The sequence below is a fragment of the Thunnus thynnus genome, chromosome 17 (assembly GCF_963924715.1).
Source record: "Thunnus thynnus chromosome 17, fThuThy2.1, whole genome shotgun sequence".
NCBI lineage: Eukaryota > Metazoa > Chordata > Actinopteri > Scombriformes > Scombridae > Thunnus > Thunnus thynnus.
In genome coordinates, this window is record NC_089533.1 from 18,167,188 (window position 1) to 18,189,349 (window position 22,162).

The 22,162-nt window shown below is 38.3% G+C and overlaps 1 long non-coding RNA gene, 1 pseudogene and 2 gene segments (V, D, J or C); all 4 read right to left on the reverse strand.

Annotated features, from left to right (window-relative positions):
* Positions 1-13,582, reverse strand: part of LOC137168334 (uncharacterized) — a 55,643-nt pseudogene extending 42,061 nt beyond the window's left edge.
* LOC137201481 (immunoglobulin heavy variable 3-74-like) lies at positions 3,518-3,948 on the reverse strand. The segment is given in 2 exon segments: positions 3,518-3,822; positions 3,906-3,948. Coding segments are annotated over 2 exon segments (348 nt in total).
* On the reverse strand, positions 7,193-11,404 carry LOC137168225 (Ig heavy chain V region 914-like). The segment is given in 3 exon segments: positions 7,193-7,409; positions 11,166-11,265; positions 11,356-11,404. Coding segments are annotated over 3 exon segments (366 nt in total).
* On the reverse strand, positions 8,723-10,219 carry LOC137201489 (uncharacterized). The gene is made up of 3 exons (XR_010932186.1): positions 9,801-10,219; positions 9,278-9,342; positions 8,723-8,999 (listed from the first exon to the last, which is right to left on the reverse strand). It is a non-coding gene; the product is annotated as an uncharacterized lncRNA (long non-coding RNA).
* Positions 13,583-22,162: the final 8,580 nt, after the last annotated feature.

Below are 22,162 nucleotides of genomic sequence, written 5' to 3' on the forward strand. Positions count from 1 at the left end.
GAAGACATCAAGGTTTTGCATTAACTCCTCCTCACAGCAAGGAGAGAACTGCATTGAAGTTTTTAAAATGTGCAATACTCTTTTACGTTGCACAAAACAAAAGTCGCAGTGGAAACTAAACAATTTGTCATTTTATTTGCAGTTGGATCAGTGAAGTTGGAAGTCAACCAAGTTTTGAATTGACTCGTCCTCACATGGAGGGTAGAATTTGGCCTTTTGTTTGTTGTGCAAAACAATAATGTAATAATTTCAACACAAGCTAAATTAATTTTGAATTAGGCAATCAATATTTGAAACTTCTACTTAATCAGAATTGTCTTCAAAAGTTGAATTTTGTGTTTGAAGTTTGAGTTGCAACCAACTCGTGTTGTTGGATATCAGAGTATCACTCAACAAATACATATTTTTAACACACTCACAACTGAATTATCATGACACAAAATCTTAACTTTGCTAAAACATGAGATGAATCTCACCTCAGATAACTAAAATGATTTTCATACACATGAACAAAAACTAATGGCTGCCTACAAGAAAGGACATCTAAAATCTGATGAACCATTTTTAAAAATGGTGAACATTAATCTACAATATGCAGAGGACGAAGACATCAAATCACCTGTTTTAATTTATAATCATTAATAATAGTGCAGAGGAGCAAGAAAGAAGTAACACTGTTGTTAGTTGTTTATAACTTTATCTTATTTTAATACCACAGCTTATTTAACTTATTTGCATTTTGCTAATATTTTGATCTACTGAGGTCACCTGTAATGTTTGCATCTATACTGGAGACAGATCATACTAAAGACTGTGAAAGTGCTCTGTAAAGCTCTTGTATTCTCACGAGTAAAAGGAGAAAATGTTGTTAAAATATAAGTACCGCAAGTCAGGAAGAAAGAACACTTTTTGGTAAATGCCTCCATTGAATTATTTAATATTTAAATAATTATGTATTATAATAAATCATGTTGTATATGTTTTACTTTTTTCATGGTTAAATGTGTTCAAAGACTGTTTCCCGTTATTGTGAACTAGTGTTGAAATCATTAGTGGTCTGAGGGCTCCTCCTCTGGTGGCTTCATGTTACAAGTGTTCAGACACTGAGGGGTTTTTGTTCAGGTCTGCTGATGGTTTGTGTTATTGTGGGTCTCTGGCACAGTAATACACAGCAGTGTCTTCAGGCTGCACATTCTGTCCGTTTAGAGTCACTCTAAAGATTATTTATGTTTCATTTCTTGTTAGATGAAGAGCTTTTAAAGTGTAGTTGTCAGTTGAAATAAATAAAATAAAAAAAGTTGCTGCAACTAATTCACCGCTTGAAATATACATATTGTGAGTCAGGAAGAGAGAACACTTTTTGGTAAATGCTTCCACTGTATTATTTAATATTATTATAATTATATATCATAATAAGTCATGTTATTTCGTTTTACTTTTTTCACGATAAAATGTGTTCAAAGACTGTTTCCTATTATTGTAACAGTGAACTCAGGGCCGGCTCTAGCCATTTTGGTGCCCTAGACGAGATAAGGATTTGGCTCAAGTGTCAGTCTGTTAATATCAACGAGAAAAGCAGATCTGAGTGTTTCTTTATTGTAAAAGAGGAGAGAGAAACTTGACACTGACCTCTAGTGATTTTATAAAGGAAACTGCAACTTTTTTTTACTCCTTGATTTTATGATTCCACATAATTTGTAGACATTATGTCTTAATTTACAGAAATGCTAATCATTCTTAAACATCTCTATTATTATTTATAGTAGTTTGTATTTTCTTTATTTCACACCCAGACAAATGTATCATGAAAGTTGATGTTTCTCATGTTTAGTAAAGAATATTTTTGAGGAACACACAACTTTACATAATGCAGAGACAAATGTTGCTGTAATTTATTACTAAACATACTCGATTACTAAATGCTACCAGCCCAGAAGATGAGTATTGTAGGATTTTGTACAGCTGCTCAACCAACTCAGTCACTGTGAGTCTCGAGCACAATAATAAACAGCAGAATCTTCAGTCTTCAGACTGTTCATCTGCAGATACACCTGCTGTCTGCTGTTGTCTCTGGAGATGGTGAATTGGCCTTGAACTGACTGAGAGTAGGATTTGGTACTACCATCACTGTTGATATAAGCAATCCACTCCAGTCCTTTTCCAGGAGCCTGTCTGATCCAGGCCATCCAGTAGCTACTGAATGTGAATCCAGATGTTGTACAGGTCAGTTTGTGGGATTCTCCAGGTTTTTTAACTGCTGGTTCAGATTCTGTCAGAGTCTGACCATCAACACCTGTCAAGACAAAAAAGGAAAGAGCTATTTGCTGTAAGTTTTAAACTTTCTTATGATGTCTTCAACTCAAGATCAGTGAAAATCCTCACCAGCCCAGCAGATAGTTAAAAGCAGCAGTCCTGTCCTATAGTCCATCATGTTAAACTGTGTGTCCACTGTTCTCTGTCATCCTCTCTGCAGTCAGATAAGTAGAGGTGGAAGACATCAAGGTTTTGCATTGACTCCTCCTCACAGCAAAGAGAGAACGGGATTAAAATACTGAAAATTTGCAATAATAATTTCAATATAAAGTTCATACTTATTATCATTAAGTGTTAATAGAAAAAGTACCTCTTGAACAAATGTTGCTTTTTTTGTTTTTCTGACAAAGTGCTCATAACATTCAGGATGTCAGGGGGAAAGAAAACCCCAGTAGGAATGTAAGTGAAGAAAACTGATGAGAATATGTGAAAAATATGTAAAAAGAAACGGGTAAATATGTAAAAAAAAAAAAAAAGGTCAATATTAATCTTCAATACACATAGGACTAAGACATAAAACGTGTTTTAATTTATAATCATTCAGACCAAGAAAATGATAGTTGTCAGTTATTAATGACATTATTTTATTTTAATACCACAGCCTATTTAACTTATTTACAGTTTGCTAATATTTTGATCTACTGAGGTCACCTGTAATGTTTGCATCTATACTGGAGACAGATCGTACCAAAGACTGTGAAAGTGTTTTGTAAAGCTCTTGTATTCTCATGAGTAAAAGGAGAAAATGTTACATTTCTAGTCCTATTCAGTCCTTCCTCTCATTGTTAGTCTAGACTGACAAAAGTAATTTATGTGGAGCCAAAAAACTAAAATTAAAAGTCACATAAAGAAAGATTATTTATGTTTCATTTTTTCTTAGATGAAGAGCTTTCAAAGTGTAGTTGTCAGTTGAAATAATGCTGCAACAAATTCACCACTTGAAATATAAATATTGTGAGTCAGGAAGAGAGAACACTTTTTGATAAATGCCTCCACTGTATTATTTAATATTATTATAATTATGTATCATGTTATATTTATTTTACTTTTTATGGTTAAATATGATCAAATACTGTTTCCTGTTACTGTAACAGTGAACTGGTGTTGAAATCATTAGTGGTCTGAGGGCTCCTCCTCTGGTGGCTTCATGTTACAAGTGTTCAGGCACTGAGGGGTTTTTGTTCAGGTCTGCTGATGGTTTGTGTTATTGTGGGTCTCTGGCACAGTAATACACAGCAGTGTCTTCAGGCTGCACATTCTGTCCGTTTAGAGTCACTCTGTTGCTGGAAGAGTCTAAGTCGATACTGAACTTGTTCTTTAGTGAATCTTTGTAGGCTGTAGTGGATCCAATTCTACTTCCAATCCACTCCAGTCCTTTCCCTGCAGGCTGTCTGATCCAAGATGTCCAATAGCCACTAACAGAATAAGAGACCTGACAGGTGATGGTCAGACGTTGACCTGGCTGCACAGTCACTGAGGCTGGCTGTGTCAACTGTTCACACTTCACACCTGTTAAAAGAAGACAATATGTTGTGACAAAATATCAAAACAAACGAAGAACTGCTGACTATGACAAATCCAGAGAGACTCACAGGATCCAGCTGCCAACAGCAGCAGCAGAGCTACAGAGAACATGGTTTATGGTGAAACTGATGTGCTGTGATCTCCACTGACAGTCTGATGTGAAGTTTTTATAGCTGAGAAACAAGGAGGATCACTGAGTTTGCATAGAATCAAACACATGAAGCATTAATGTTGGTCTAACTGGAGACTAATCAAAGAGTCTGTTGTATGAGCCTTGATGAAACTTTTAATCTGCATCTTTTTTCACTGTAATCCATACGGAGTTCTTTTCAGTGTTATTTGTTGTCACAAACGTGCTTGTAAACATTGTGGTTACAGACTAATATTCATTTCAAACCCAACAACATACTTGATATTTATTGTTCAATATTTCAGTAGAAATGGTAATTTCATTATACACTCATTTGTAACACAATTTCTCTGCATTTAATGAAACTACTGTCAGCTTTCTCAAATAATGTTTTTTCTGCTTTTATTTTAAATGTAATATGAGATCAAGTTGTGCAAACTGCAAATTCTAGTATAATCACTAATGACATGATAGCGGTGGATCATGATTGTAGTTACTATGTTAATATTAACTTAGAGGGCTGCTTTATGGACATTTCCATCATGGATAATGAATAACATCCAGTAGCATTGCAATATAATGATCACTGGACTCCATGGAACCGAACTGAGCAACCACCAACACTGTCAGCTTTCTCATGTTTACAGTGTAGTTAGTATTTTTTTGTGTGTGGTGTGTGTGTGTGTGTGTGGGAGCATGTACTTGTATGATTGTTTTTGTGAGGACCAATTTGAGTTTTAGACCTGGGAAGTGAGGACATTTTAGCTTGTTGTCACTTTCTGACCTTCAAAGGGCTGTTTGAGGGTTAAGACTGAAATGGGTTTAGGTTCAGTTTAGGGCAAAGGTTGGGAATAGGCATTTATGTCCTCACTAAGACAGCTATACAAATGTGTGTTTGTGTGTGTGTTTATACAAATGTGAACATGTATGTGGTCCTTTCTTTAGTCTTTGCATATTGTATGACCACAAAGTTTAGTTTCCATACAGCTGAATACACAAAACAAGTGAGAAAGGTTGAGTCTATCAGCCCAGTAAGGATGAGTACTGCAGGATTTTGTACAGCTGCTCAATCAACTCCAGTCACTGTGAGTGTCGAGCACAATAATAAACAGCAGAATCTTCAGTCTTCAGACTGTTCATCTGCAGATACAGCTGCTGTCTGCTGTCGTCTCTGGAGATGGTGAACCGGCCTTGAACTGACTGAGAGTAGTATGTGCTACCACTACCACTATCATGCCAGGCAACCCACTCCAGTCCTTTTCCAGGAGCCTGTCTGATCCAGGCCATAGCATAGCTGCTGATTGTGAATCCAGAGACTGTACAGGTAAGTTTGTGGGATTCTCCAGGCTTTTTAACTGCTGGTTCAGATTCTGTCAGAGTCTGACCATCAACACCTGTCAAACCAAAAAAAGAAAAATAGTCACTTTCTGTGTTGGCAAGTTTTTAAAGACAGTTTAAACACAAGATCTGTGATTTTTATCACCTGCCCTGAGGATCATTAAAAGCAGCAGTCCTGTCATACACCCCATCATGTTCAACTGTGTGTCCACTGTTCTCTGTCATCCTCTCTGCAGACAGATATGTATAGATGGAGGACATTAATGTTTTGCATTGACTCCTCCTCACAGGAATGAGTGACCCGGATTGAATCATAGTTGCCTGAGTTTGATGAACTGATACAATTATAATGAATCTTTAGAGTCGTGACTCGAGCCGAATTAATTTGATTCATGTAATTTGAATTCAAATGAGATTGAAATGTCTTCAGAAGATACGTTTTATGCTCTGAATTTTAGTTGTATGAACTTGGATTTTGTTCTTATTACAATAATAACAATATTATACATATTAATTATTCACAAGAAATTCTCAAAGCAAACAAACTACAACCAAAAACACAGCACACAACTGAATAATCACCACATACAGTACATTAAAACTTTACCACAGCCAACTCTGAATTGTTGGATATCAGAGTTTTCAAAAAGCAACCAATTGAAATTGTTTCTGCTTGTATTATAACACAAAATCTCAACTTTGAGAAAAAATATATGTACATATATATTATGTTATATATTATAAATTATCATGAAGTACAATCAAAGCTATGCTAAGATCTTTGTTCCAGACCACTTGATAAACCTTTTGAAATAGAAAAAACAGAGATTAAAGAACATTATTTTTTCAAAATTCCAAAAGTCAAAAGTGCCCCGAATTATTTATATATATATATATATATATATATATATAGAAAGTCTACATTGTGATTTTTAAACTGTACATGGACATAACATTAAATCACTGGTTGGTTTTTCAAACCCTAAAAATCATATTCATTATTTTTACTGTATAGCACTAATTACAAAGAATATTACAAAGTATGGTAACATAATGTTAAATAATTACATAAAATCAAACATATCTAAGAGATAAAATGAGATGATTTTAAAAACAAATACAAGAAATGACAGTCAGTTTGGAGAAGATGTGAAATTCGCTGGTTGAGATCAGGCAGCTGAGGGGTGAATAGAGCAAAGGCTCAGTCACTCTTATGACAAGGTGAGATTTTGGAACCACTAGTAGGAACCAACATGAAGATCTCAAGCAGTGATCAGGTTTGTATTGGGACAGGAAATCATTGCAGGACAGCAGGGATTGGTGTAAAATCTTCACTGTGATGTAACTGGACTGGGTTGTGATGAAAACATATAGTTTGACTTATTAGTATCACCATGAAGTTGTCTGAAGAGAAATTATTAAGTGGACTTACAAACGGTGTTCCAAAAAAAATTATGGATTTGTTGAAATGGTAAAGTTATGAATGAAGAAGTGACTTTTTGGAGAACAATTTCTAGTCAGATGAAGAGCTGTTAAATAAATAATTCCTTTACTCCTCATTATTGTAAGAATAGACACTGATGGGAGATTATTTGGGGGAATTTAGTCGGAATGTTACCTCATACATGTCTTTTTCATTAATGGTAAAATTAAAGGTTTAGTGTTTAATGGCATATATTAATAAATTGTTGTTAAAATTAAATTAATAATATGTTTTAAAGGCTCTTCTTATAATTCCTGCTATAAATATACTGTAGTCTTTTTTCCTCTTTAGTGATGAACTGGTGTTGAAATCATTAGTGGTCTGAGGGCTCCTCCTCTGGTGGCTTCATGTTACAAGTGTTCAGGCACTGAGAGGTTTTTGTTCAGGTCTGCTGATGGTTTGTGTTATTGTGGGTCTCTGGCACAGTAATACACAGCAGTGTCTTCAGGCTGCACATTCTGTCCGTTTAGAGTCACTGTTTTGCTGGAAGAGTCTAAGTCGATACTGAACTTGTTCTTTAGTGAATCTTTGTAGTATGTGGTGTATCCAACACGTGCACTTCCAATCCACTCCAGTTCTTTCCCTGCAGGTTGTCTGATCCAAGCTGTGTAATAGCTGCTAACAGAATAAGAGACCTGACAGGTGATGGTCAGACGTTGACCTGGCTGCACAGTCACTGAGGCTGGCTGTGTCAACTGTGCACACTTTACACCTGTTAAAAGAAGAAAATATGTTGTGACAAATTATCAAAACAAAAGAAGAACTGCTGACTGTGACAAATCCAGAGAGACTCACAGGATCCAGCTGCCAAAAGCAGCAGCAGAGCTACAGAGAACATGGTTTATGGTGAAGCTGATGTGCTGTGATCTCCACTGACAGTCTGATGTGAAGTTTTTATAGCTGAGAAACAAGGAGGATCACTGAGTTTGCATAGAATCAAACACATGAAGCATTAATGTTGGTCTAACTGGAGACTAGTCAAAGAGTCTGATGACTGTTATTACTGTATATCTGCAAACTGAAAACACACCTGGAAATCACATCTGCTTTACATATAATATTCTAATTTCATTACATTTATTTCATTATTTGTTGACTTTTCTTACTTATTTCATTCATACAGAAATACGACAACAGCAGCAGGATCATGTAAATATCATGAAAAGTTGAGTTTGCATAAAAGACGTTGAATAGTTTCAGTGTTTTCAAATGTTTGAAGAAACAGACACACAGAGAAACTTGGACTTTATAGATTACTGCTGTCTTCTATCAGCAATGGTTTCAATGAAGCTACAGTATGTGATGGAAGAGTCAGATTTTTCATTTATATTAACATTATATTTTTTGTAATGAAATCTTACTTTTAAAGCTCAGTCATACATCAGTGGTACTCAGATGACCGTGTGTTGTGTAATTGTGAATTAGTTGACCTGAGGACATTAATAATGTGAGACTGTGCAGAGTCTATCAGTGAGGATGAGAGAAGGACATAGTTTTTGTTCATCCAGCTTTAATAAAAATACACAACAGCTCCTTTAGACTTTCTGTTGTTCATCTTGAGATTTACTTCCTGTCTGTTGAGATGATGAATTAACACTGACAGACTGAGCTGCAGTCACTGCTGATGGTAAATATCATATATATCATAAATATCACCATGTATATGACAAGCAGGAGAATCAGGCTTTAGTTTAGTGTAGGATTCAAGTGTCAGTCAGTTAAGATTAATGAGAAAAGCAGATCTGAGTGTTTCCTTATTGTAAAAGAGGAGAGAGAAACTTGACACTGACCTCTAGTGATTTTGTAGAGAAATCTACAACTGTTTTTTACTCCTTCATATTATGATTCCACATGATTTATAGACATTATGTTGTCTTCATTTACAGAAGGTTTACAGGTTCTTTTTAAGAAATCATCTGAATTATTATTTGTAGTAGTTTGTATTTTCTTTATTTCATCTTAATCTTAACAGCAATCTTAACAATCACAGGGAAAATGCAAGTAAAATGAATGTAAAAGAAATAGGATATGTTGTAAAAATGTTGATGAGCAATATCTTTTGAACAGACTCCAGCGATGTCATTGTTTCCTCCTGATATTCAACTGTGAACTATAGCAAGATGTGAAGAGGAAAGCCAGGGTTGTGGTGAAGTCAGGTCTCCATCAGCAGCATCCATTTAGTCGTACACAGGATCTCAGGTTCAGGTTCTCCTGATGAGTAATAATCAAACACTGAATTAACAACAATTCTATTACCTTAAAGTACTGTTTTCTCTGCGAAAACTAAACTTACACAACAGAGACAATATCGTTTCTGAGTTAGTTCATGAGAACAGATCTAATCAGATGACTGCTGAGATGCTTGTGGTTAAGCCAATATAAATATAAAATATAAATATAAAATATCTACAAACAGGCACATAGTATGACAAGCACAACTGCCACAAGAGCTGACTAACTTGGCTTTATCAATGGATTTTAAATCTTACCTTACACAGTGAGACCTGAGATGATGGAGACACTGGACTCTGACATCAGCAGGAGTTGTCATCAGCTGTGAGGAGTAGAAATATGTTGAAGAAAGGCATCAGGATCTAGAGCCGTGCATGACTTTGGAAAACATTGCTTTTACTGAGAGTGATTACTTTTTAATTAATAGTCCTATACACGCAGGCGCATTTTTTTAACAGTGTTGAGTTAGCCAGGGGGTGACACAGGCTAAACACATATAACAGTGCTCTCACATGTCCTATGAAGCAGAATTTATAAAGGTAACATCTGTAACGTTAAGGCGTGTTGACAAGTTTCGTAACATGAAGCTGTTTCAGTTTAACACAATGCAGTCAGGTTGGATTTCTGTTAGCTAACAGACCACTAGCTAACATAAGAATGTTAGCACAGCACACTTCTGAGCGGCCAGAAATCGATGTGAATAAATTAAGTACAAAAACTAGCTTGGTGTAATGTCTGGTGTTAGTCAGGACCAAGTGTTTTAATGTTGAAGACACTTACTGATCAGCTGCTGATGTCAGTGACTCCTGCTACTGCTGCTCCGGACTGACGGCTAACGTTACTCCTCACCACGCTGCAAGAAGTGCACTGTCCACACTGCAAAAAATATCTGTTGAACATTCGACTTTGTGTTCTCCCCTATCTTCCAGTGCTCATTTCTGAATGTTCCGAGTTTGTTGCGTCCTTTATTTCAGAGGACTCTGCAGTTAAATGTTAGCTGGTGAAGTTAGCAAGCTGTAGTAGGTCAGAAAGTCCATCTATGATACCGTCTGACAACTTTACACCGAGCAAAAGCAGACAAGAACATGAACACTCTTAAGAAGAAAATTCTTTAAAGTAAAAAAAAAAGAAGATAATGTAGTGAACCAAAGAGCTGTTAAATCCCAAACCGGCTGCAGTGAAGTAAATTACTTTGGCGCCCAGACTGACTCAGTGACTCAGTTCAAATTTGAGATCATGTGATGTTTTTCTTTGGCTCAACCAATCAGTTCACGACTTCACTGACAGCCTGTCATGACCGTAGACTGTGGTCATGACATAGACTGTATAAAAGGTTATGACCTGATAAACGTTGAGACAAGTTTAAAACCTGAAAGTAACAGCCTGCAGAAGCATGAACAAACAAGGTCATCCTGAAGTACTTGAATTCATATGAAAAGAATAATTATTTCAAACTAAGGTTTAAATTATTTAATCTGCACCATGAATTTGAGGGTTTTATTTGAAGGTATTACAAAATAATCTTCAAATTAGTGATTTTCTTTACAAAAGGGAAATTTGTTACCTCATATAGAGTAACATAATGGTGTCTGCAGTAGTATCAATATTACTGTGATTTTCTACAGGAACATAATGGTTACTTTGATTTTCTACAGTATCATAATGGTTACCATGATTTTCTACAGTACTAAGTAGTTACTGTGATTTTCTACAGTAACATAATGGTTACTGTGGTTTTCTACAGTAGTGTGTTCATCACTGTGATTTCTACAGTATCATTATAATTACTGTGCTTTTAGGCCTAATATACAGTACTATACTGTAAAAATATTCACCGTAATTAACTGTGCAGAAACACAGTAAATTACTGTGGATTTCACAGTAATTTTTTACAGTGTACTGTAGGATTTTGTACAGCTGCTCAACCAACTCAGTCACTGTGAGTCTCGAGCACAATAATAAACAGCAGAATCTTCAGTCTTCAGACTGTTCATCTGCAGATACAGCTGCTCTCTGCTGTCGTCTCTGGAGATGGTGAACCGGCCTTGAACTGACTGAGAGTAGTATTTGCTACTACCACCACCATCAGCAGCAATCCACTCCAGTCCTTTTCCAGGAGCCTGTCTGATCCAGGCCATCCAGTGGCTACTGAATGACAATCCAGATGTTGTACAGGTCAGTTTGTGGGATTCTCCAGGCTTTTTAACTGCTGGTTCAGATTCTGTCAGAGTCTGACCATCAACACCTGTCAAGACAGAAAAAGAAAATAATCAGTTGATTTAAGCTGGTAACTTTTTAACAACAACTTCAACTCAAGATCTGTGAAGATCTTCACCTGCCCAGCAGAGAGTTAAAAGCAGCAGTCCTGTCCTATAGTCCATCATGTTAAACCGTGTGTCCACTGTTCTCTGTCATCCTCTCTGCAGTCAGATAAGTAGAGGTGGAAGACATCAAGGTTTTGCATTGACTCCTCCTCACAGCAAGGAGAGAACTACATTGAAGTTTTTAAAATGTGCAATACTCTTTTACCTTGCACAAAACAAAAGTCACAGTGGAAACTAAACAATTTGTAATTTTCTTTGCAGTTGGATCAGTGAAGTTGGAAGTCAACCAAGTTTTGAATTGACTTGTCCTCACATGGAGGATAGAATTTGACCTTTTGTTTGTTGTGCAAAACAATAATGTAATAATTTCAACACAAGCTAAATTAATTTTGAATTAGGCAATCTATATTTGAAACTTCTATTTAATCAGAATTCTCGTCAAAAGTTGAATTTTGTGTTTGAAGTTTGAGTTGCAACCATCTCGTGTTGTTGGATATCAGAGTATCACTCAACAAATACATATTTTTAACACACTCACAACTGAATTATCATGACACAGAATCTTAACTTTGCTAAAACATGAGATGAATCTCACCTCAGATAACTAAAATGATTTTCATGAACAAAAACCAATGGCTGCCTACAAGAAAGGACATCTAAAATCTGATGAACGATTTTTAAAAATGGTGAACATTAATCTACAATATGCAGAGGACTAAGACATCAAACAACCTGTTTAATTTATAATCATTAATAATAGTGCAGAGGAGCAAGAAAGAAGTAACACTGTTGTTAGTTGTTTATAACTTTATTTTATTTTAATACCACAGCTTATTTAACTTATTTACAGTTTGCTAATATTTTGATCTACTGAGGTCACCTGTAATGTTTGTATCTATACTGGAGACAGATCGTACCAAAGACTGTGAAAGTGTTCTGTAAAGCTCTTGTATTCTCACGAGTAAAAGGAGAAAATGTTACATTTCTTGTCCTGTTCAGTCCTTCCTCTCATTGTTAGTCCAGACTGACAAAAGTAATTTATGTGGAGCCACAAACTACAAATAAAAGTGTCATAAAGAAAGATTATTTATGTTTCATTTCTTGTTAAATGAAGAGCTTTTAAAGTGTAGTTGTCCACTGAAATAATGCTGCAACAAATTCACCGCTTGAAATATACATATTGTGAGTCAGGAAGAGAGAACACTTTTTGGTAAATGCCTCCACTGTATTATTTAATATTATTATAATTATATATCATAATAAGTCATATTATTTCGTTTTACTTTTTTCACGGTTAAATGTGTTCAAAGACTGTTTCCTGTTATTGTAACAGTGAACTCAGGGCCGGCTCTAGCCATTTTGGTGCCCTAGGCGAGATAAGGATTTGGTTCAAGGGTCAGTCTGTTAATATCAATGAGAAAAGCAGATCTGAGTGTTTCTTTATTGTAAAAGAGGAGAGAGAAACTTGACACTGACCTCTAGTGATTTTATAAAGGAAACTGCAACTTTTTTTTACTCCTTCATATTATGATTCCACATAATTTGTAGTAGTTTGTATTTTCTTTATTTCACACCCAGACAAATGTATCATGAAAGTTGATGTTTCTCATGTTTAGTAAAGAATATTTTTGAGGAACACACAACTTAACATAATGCAGAGACAAATATTGCTGTAATTTATTACTAAACACACTCGATTACTAAATGCTACCAGCCTAGAAGATGAGTACTGTAGGATTTTGTACAGCTGCTCAACCAACTCAGTCACTGTGAGTCTCGAGCACAATAATAAACAGCAGAATCTTCAGTCTTCAGACTGTTCATCTGCAGATACAGCTGCTCTCTGCTGTCGTCTCTGGAGATGGTGAACCGGCCTTGAACTGACTGAGAGTAGTATGTGTCACTACCACCATCACTGATAGTCGCAACCCACTCCAGTCCTTTTCCAGGAGCCTGTCTGATCCAGTACATATAGTAGTCACTGAATGTGAATCCAGATGTTGTACAGGTCAGTTTGTGGGATTCTCCAGGCTTTTTAACTGCTGGTTCAGATTCTGTCAGAGTCTGACTACCAACACTTGTCAAGACAGAAAAAAGAGCCTAACATGCATCAAGTTGCTAATACAAATGTAAATATGTCAAATAAAGATCAGTGGAAATCTTCACCTGCCCAGCAGATAGTTAGAAGCAGCAGTCCTGTCCTATAGTCCATCATGTTAAACTGTGTGTCCACTGTTCTCTGTCATCCTCTCTGCAGTCAGATAAGTAGAGGTGGAAGACATCAAAGTTTTGCATTGACTCCTCCTCACAGGGAGAGAGAACCGGATTGAATTTTTGAAATTTTGCTATATCAATTTCGATATTAAGTTTATAGTCATTATAATTGAGTCTTAGTAGAGAAAGTACCTCCTGAACAAATTTTGCTTTGTTTTGTTTTTCTCACAAAGTGCTCATAACATTCAGGATGTCAGGGGGAAAGAAAACCCCAGTAAGAATATAAGTGAAGAAAACTGATGAGAATATGTGAAAAACATGTAACTCCTCAGTACATGGATGTTATTAATACCCATCTTCTTTAGTCAATAAAAATAAAATGTCCAACGTGAAACATAAACTCTGTTTCTTGAGTAAAACAAATATCAGTGAAAACTACAGTAACCAGTTTGTCTCTCTCTCTGCAGTTGGATCAGTAAAGGTGGAAGACAACCAAGTTTTGAACTGACTCGTCCTCACAGACAAAACAATGATGGAAGAATTGCAACACCAGCTAAATGAATTTTGATTTATTAATCTAAATTTGAAAATTGTACTTAATCAGAATTCTCTTCAAGTGTTGAATTTTGTGTTGCAAGTTTGAGTTACAACCAACTTGTGTTGTTGGATATCAGAGTTTCCCCCAACAAACACATATTTTTAACACACTTGCAACTGAATTATCATGACACAAAATAACTTCACTAAAACATGAGATGTGTAACGGGTATAGGTTGGACCCAATAGCAGCACAAATGACACGGGTCTAAACTTTGCAGTCTTTATTTCACACGAAGTCAGGGCAATATTAGCACGGTCAGAGAAACACAGTTGTTGAACCCCGATCTTCCACTCCCACAGCAGACAAAGACCAGGGAACAGGCAGGCAGAACTCAGAGTCAGGGACAGAAGGCTGGTGGGTTTACCGGGGCAGAGACGAGGGGCGATGGTCGAAGACAAGCTGATCAGAAACCGGGAAGGCAGTCCAGTGAAGATAGCAAGATGACTGAGCATAGTAGCGTAGACAATCTGACAAGGAGGGAGTGGGCCGAGGCAGCTTATATACTGGCTGATTGCAGATGATGAGCAGGTGGGAGCGCCAGGTGAAGGTGGTTGAACTAATGAGGGGTGTGGCAGAGCAGAGAGTGAGACTGAATGATTGGATGATTGGATGATTCCCACAGCAACAGGTGAGGGGGAGAGCAGACTCTGACAGAACCCTCCCCTCAAGGGGCGCCTGTACTCCTTGTCTGAGCCCGAGAGAAAGGCCATGGAGACTTATATCAATGACTCTCTGGCTGCGGGTCTCATCCGTCCTTCTTCCTCTCCTGCCGGGGCGGGTTTTTTCTTCGTGGAGAAGAAGGACAAGACCCTGAGACCCTGCATTGACTACCGAGGGTTAAATGACATCACTATCAAGAACAGGTACCCGCTGCCACTCATCTCCTCCGCCTTCGAGCTGCTCCAGGGGGCCACCATTTTCACCAAGCTTGACCTACGCAACGCCTATCACCTTGTCCGCATCAGAGAGGGAGACGAGTGGAAGACGGCCTTCAACACCCCGACAGGGCACTACGAGTACCTCGTCATGCCATTCGGCCTCACCAATGCCCCCGCCGTCTTCCAGGCCCTGGTAAACGACATTCTTCGAGACATGCTCAACCGGTTTGTCTTTGTCTACCTGGATGACATTCTCATCTTCTCCCAGTCCAGAGATGATCACATTCACCATGTCCAAGCCGTCCTCCAGCGCCTCCTTGAGAACTCCCTGTTTGTTAAAGCTGAGAAGTGTGAGTTCCATGCCTCCTCAGTGTCCTTCCTGGGGTACATAGTCGCAAAAGACAGTGTACAGATGGACCCAGCTAAAGTCTCTGCCGTCACCTCCTGGCCTGTTCCTGAGTCCCGCAAACAGCTTCAGTGCTTCCTGGGTTTTGCCAATTTCTACCGCCGCTTCATCCGCAATTACAGCTCCGTGGCAGCTCCTCTCACCGCCCTGACCTCCTCCAAGGTGCCTTTTCAGTGGTCACCTTCCACTGACAAAGCCTTCATCCGCCGCTGCCGCAGAACCTGGCTCCGGGCCCGTTCCATCCTCCTTCGGTCTGTGGACCGCTACACTGCCGCCGCCAACCGCCGCCGCACCCCTGCACCTACTTACCAAGCGGGTCAGCGAGTGTGGCTCTCCACCCGAGACCTGCCCCTCCATGTGGAATCCAGGAAGATGGCACCTAAACACATTGGACCCTTCACTATACAGAAAGTCATCAACCCCGTTGCAGTACGGTTGAAGCTCCCGCGCTCTATGCGCGTCCATCCAACCTTCCATGTTTCCAAGGTGAAGCCGGTCCATGACAGTCCCTTGGTCCCTGCAGCACCGCCACCACCTCCTCCACGCATTGTTGACGGGGGTCCAGTCTACACGGTGCATCGCCTGATGTGCTCCCGCCGGCGGGGGAGAGGCCTTCAGTACTTGGTGGACTGGGAGGGGTATGGCCCAGAAGAGAGATCCTGGGTTCCTGCTCGTTTCATCGTCGACTCCAACCTCATTGCTGATTTTCATCGGTGTCATCCTGACCAGCCAGCTAAAATGCCTGCCCGTCGGGAAGCCCGCACTTTGCCTCCACCAGACCGGCCTCTGGGGGACCGTTCCTTGGGGGAAGCTACAGATGATGGAGAATCCCTCCACCAGACCCCCTCCACCCACCCGGCTGAGGAAATGGACTGGTCCGACTCCCAGGAGTTGTAGTCCCATCTCCTGCCCTGTTTATAGTTCCTTTTTTGGGATGTCGGGAGCCATCCCTTGAGGGGAGGGTTCTGTCAGAGTCTGCTCTCCCCCTCACCTGTTGCTGTGGGAATCATCCAATCATCCAATCATTCAGTCTCACTCTCTGCTCTGCCACACCCCTCATTAGTTCAACCACCTTCACCTGGCGCTCCCACCTGCTCATCATCTGCAATCAGCCAGTATATAAGCTGCCTCGGCCCACTCCCTCCTTGTCAGATTGTCTACGCTACTATGCTCAGTCATCTTGCTATCTTCACTGGACTGCCTTCCCGGTTTCTGATCAGCTTGTCTTCGACCATCGCCCCTCGTCTCTGCCCCGGTAAACCCACCAGCCTTCTGTCCCTGACTCTGAGTTCTGCCTGCCTGTTCCCTGGTCTTTGTCTGCTGTGGGAGTGGAAGATCGGGGTTCAACAACTGTGTTTCTCTGACCGTGCTAATATTGCCCTGACTTCGTGTGAAATAAAGACTGCAAAGTTTAGACCCGTGTCATTTGTGCTGCTATTGGGTCCAACCTATACCCGTTACAAGATGACATTATGTTTTGTATTTATTAATCTTAATCTCACCTACTGGGAGATAATTTGGGGAAATGCATGTGGTAATGTTACCTCTTACATGTCTTTTTCATAAATATAAAAGTTTAGACAAAAATAGCATATCATTTTTTTGTCATAGGAATACACACTGTGTTATAATACTAATTAAAACATTAAAGTATCTACAGCACCATGAAATCAATTCTTGTTAAAAATAAATTAACAACATATTTTATACTTTCATACTATAGGTTTTTACAATACATACATAAAGTCTTTTTCTGTTTATTCTTTCCTTTTCATGACAGTGAACTGGTGTTGAACTCATTAGTGGTCTGAGGGCTCCTCCTCTGGTGGCTTCATGTTACAAGTGTTCAGGCACTGAGGGGTTTTTGTTCAGGTCTGCTGATGGTTTGTGTTATTGTGGGTCTCTGGCACAGTAATACAAAGCAGTGTCTTCAGGCTGCACATTCTGTCCGTTTAGAGTCACTGTGTTGCTGGAAGAGTCTAAGTCGATACTGAACTTGTTCTTTAGTGAATCTTTGTAGTATGAAGCCCCAGTAAATCTCATTCCAATCCACTCCAGTTCTTTCCCTGCAGGTTGTCTGATCCAAGCTGTGTAATGGCTGCCAACAGAATAAGAGACCTGACAGGTGATGGTCAGACGTTGACCTGGCTGCACAGTCACTGAGGCTGGCTGTGTCAACTGTTCACACTTCACACCTCTTAAAAGAAGAAAATTTTGTGTGACCAATTATCAAGTTACACTGCAAAAGAAGAACTGCTGACTATGACAAATCCAGAGAGACTCACAGGATCCAGCTGCCAACAGCAGCAGCAGAGCTACAGAGAACATGGTTTATGTTGAAACTGATGTGCTGTGATCTCCACTGACAGTCTGATGTGAAGTTTTTATATCTGAGAAAGAAGGAGGATCACTGAGTTTGCATAGAATCAAACACATGAAGCATTAATGTTGGTCTAACTGTAGCTTGATAGAAGAGTCTGATGAGCCTTGATGAAACATTTTAAACTGCAAGTTTTTTTCACTGTAATCTATAATGAGTCCTTTTCAGTGTTATTTGATGTTACACATGTGCTTGTTAACACAAATATTCATTTCAAACACAACAACATACTTGACATTTATTGTTCAATAGTTCATTATGTTGGGACGGGCAGTAGTGCGTTTGGTAATAATTCACAATTATCATAGATAACTATGAATTATGAAATGCTTGAGGTGTGAAAATCACAAAGCATCCTTGGAAATGGAGTTTGCAATGGACTCCCGTTGTCTGTAAGCAGCATTTTGGCACTATTCCTTTGTCTCGGGGGAAACAAAGGAAAAAGCACCTCGTGGTCAAGCCTCACAGGTTACATGTAGGCCTTCTCTGTGTGACCTCGTGGTTTGAGGCCCAACAATTATTAATGGTTATTTAATGACACATTCATTCTTGACACAATATCCTTGCATTTAATGAAACAACTGTTCACTTTATCAAATAATATTTTTTCTGCTTTTATTGCAAACTATTTATACCCAAATACATTGTTATGACACCAAATTGTGCAAACTGTGCAAAACGACATGGTGGTGGTGGATTAGGATTGTTGATACTAAATTAATATTAACTTAAACAAAAAAATAAAATAAAATAAATAAAGAAAGAAAGTTTATGTGGATCTGATCCTGCCTGTAGAGGGATGTAGCTACATTTTCTTTCATATTCTGATTTAGAAAACTTCATTGCATCAATCAGTCAATATTTGTTGAATTGAAGTTTACTATGTGAATGTGGTGAGTTTTTGTACAGCGTTACTTCCTCCTGTGTCACTGTGAGTGTCAAGCACAATAATAAACAGCAGAATCTTCAGTCTTCAGACTGTTCATCTGCAGATACACCTGCTGTCTGCTGTCGTCTCTGGAGATGATGAACCGGCCTTGAACTGACTGAGAGTAGTAACTGCTGCCATCACTATAGATAGCTGCAATCCACTCCAGTCCTTTTCCAGGAGCCTGTCTGATCCAGTTCATCCAGTAGCTACTGAATGTGAATCCAGAGGTTGTACAGGTCAGTTTGTGGGATTCTCCAGGCTTTTTAACTGCTGGTTCAGATTCTGTCAGAGTCTGACCATCAACACCTGTCAAGACAAGCAAAAGAAAATAATCAGTTTCTTTAAGCTGGTAACTTTTTAACAACAACTTCAACTCAAGATCAGTGGAAATCTTCACCTGCCCAGCAGATAGTTAGAAGCAGCAGTCCTGTCCTATAGTCCATCATGTTAAACTGTGTGTCCACTGTTCTCTGTCATCCTCTCTGCAGTCAGATAAGTAGAGGTGGAAGACATCAAGGTTTTGCATTGACTCCTCCTCACAGGGAGAAGTAAACTGCATTGGATTTGTCTCTCAATATTTTTTGGTGAAATTGGAGAATGGATGCTCACTGAAGAGGAATCACTCCTCTACAGAGCTCTTTGCTATTTGTTTTTGACTTTCTCTGTTGTTGTATTTGTAAAAAGATTGCTACAGGAACACAATGATTTTAAAACGTGACAAAAATTCTAATTATAATAAACTAATTAACCCTATTTGTAATAAGAATGCTGAAAACGTTCATCTTTTTTCAGCCAGACAACTAACAAACTCACTCTACTGAAAATGATAAAGCAGCAAAAGATTATGAACAGATATATGTATAAATAATCTATTCTATTGATCTGTCACAATAGTTGTGATCATGTTGACTGTTAATCACAGGTTAGATAATGCAACACAGATTTTTTTTAATTGTAAAATGTCAAATGCCAATTTTAGGATTGTTTGTAAATGTAATTATGTATAGCAAATATTCTTTTTGTTAGCTCATTGTTCTACAATCTCAAAATTGTGTGAAATTGTACACACATGACTTGAGTACACATTTTTGTATCACACGCATGATCTTTATGCATGTATTTATTAAATCATACAATTACAGTTTCACTATAAACAAAACATTTAACTATCATCATTGTCAACTATCAACAGTCTTTTTACATCTCCTCTAAACATTGCTTCCAAGAAGCAAAATATAAAACATCTTTTTGCTATGAAGAAAGAAATATGTCTCTACTTTAATTTTCTATATTCATGTAAGTTCCTATTGTTTCATTAGTTTAATAAAAAATAAATTAGACAATATAACTCCTAAACATTCAGATTATAACAGAATTTCTGTGTCTGACAATAAAACAAATGTTCATCACAGTCAGTTTTATAAGAAAGATGATACTGAAGGAATGAATATTATCAGTGGTGGTAAATAGAGGAAGTAGTTTTTGTATGACTCTCTTATTACTGGCTCTCACTGTGTGTCTCTGGCACAGTAATACACTGCTGTGTCCTCAGTCTTCAGACTGTTCATCTGTAGATAGAGCTTACTGCTGGAGTCATCTCTGGAGATGGTGAATCTACCCTGGACCGACTGGGAGTAATAGATAGGAGAACTGTAGGTGCCTATATAAGCAATCCACTCCAGTCCTTTTCCAGGAGCCTGTCTGACCCAGGCCATGTAGTAGCTACTGAATGTGAATCCAGAGGTTGTACAGGTCAATCTGTGGGATTCTCCCGGTGTTTTAACCACTGGTTCAGATTCTGTAAGAGTCTGACCATCAACTCCTGTCAAGACAAAAAAAGAAAACAGTCCCTTTCTACATATGTTGGCAACAATATGAAGACAGATTCAACCCAAGATCTGTAAATATTTTCACCTGTCCAGAAGATAGTTAGAAGCAGCAGTCCTGTCCTAAAGTCCATCATGTTAAAGTGTGTGTCCACTGTTCTCTGTCATCCTACCATCCATCTGCAGTCACATAAATAGAGGGAGATATTTTGCATTGACTCCTCCTCAAATGGAGGAACTGGATCGGACTCGGACCTCAGTTCATGTTTGGTGGAGAGTGTATGTTCACTGTGCAGGAATGTATCCTCCAAACTCTTATACCTCTAATCCCCTTAGTTAATTTTGAACACTGCAGTACTGGAAATGCTTGTCAACTGACTCATAAGGATTGTGATTCAATTTTCTTTAAAAAAAAAGAAAAATGATTCAAAGTTTTCAGTGCTTCTAAGGTACATGATTGCTTAATTATACTGGAACAGAATAAAAGTTAAAAAATAAACACTTTATACTTTAATAAACATATTTCTCTGCAAGTGTCATCTTTGTAAAAGGCACCACATCAGGTAACAAAAACACCATAGTGAAGAAAATGTGAATGAGTATAGAGGAACATGTAATATATGTAGATCAATTTTGACATGAATCAATGTGAAAATAGTCTGATGTCAGATAAAACCAATCCAATCACTTGTGGTCTTTCTTGACGTTACTTCTAGTGCACATGATTTATCATGATCAGTATGAGGATCAAACCCAGTCAGTTCTAGACCGCCCTCTAGAGGTTTGAAAGAAGTCAATGTGACCTGTGACATCTCATTTTCTACATGCGTGTTATCAAAAATCTTTTTTTATTGGTTAATTTTTCTGCTCATTTTGTGTGCTTCTTGTTGTCATTTATTTTTTGTTGTATGTTCCTAAATTATGTTTGCTCGTTTTTTTTTTTCTTCCTTTTTTTATTGTTTGTTTTTCTCCTTAAGTTGAGGGGAGGTCAGTTGTATAAGCTTGTGGCTTCTTGACCTCTCATGACACATCTCTTAACTTTCATTATCTGGATTTTATGCAGTATGTTTGTGCAAAAAAAAAAAAGAAGAAAAACACCAGTGCCTCAGCGTGTAAGAAGACATGAATTTGCGTGACCTTAGAATTACAAGGTTCCACTTGACATTTTTGGCAAAACTGAATTATACACATGAAACTACTCTCACATTATTGACCCTAAAATTTGAGAGAAGTGGAGGTTCTATCAATCAGAAATCAATCTTAAACTTGGTGCCAAGAGGTTTGATCTGCAAAGCGCCAATCAGCGCTTGTAATGTATGGGAATATATGGGAATGGGTTGGCTGTGGCTCGAGAGGATGAGCATGTCGTCCATCAATCAGAAGGTCGGTGGTTCCTCGACTCTTGTCTGCATTTCGAAGTGTCCTTGTGCAAGATACTGAACCCCAAATTGCTCCCCATGGTTACACCAGCATCCTGCCTGGTAGCTTGTCACCATCAGTGTGTAATTGTGCATATGAAAGGGTGAGTGAGCAGCAGAATACATAGAGCTTTGGTTAAAAGCGTTATATAAACAGCCATTTA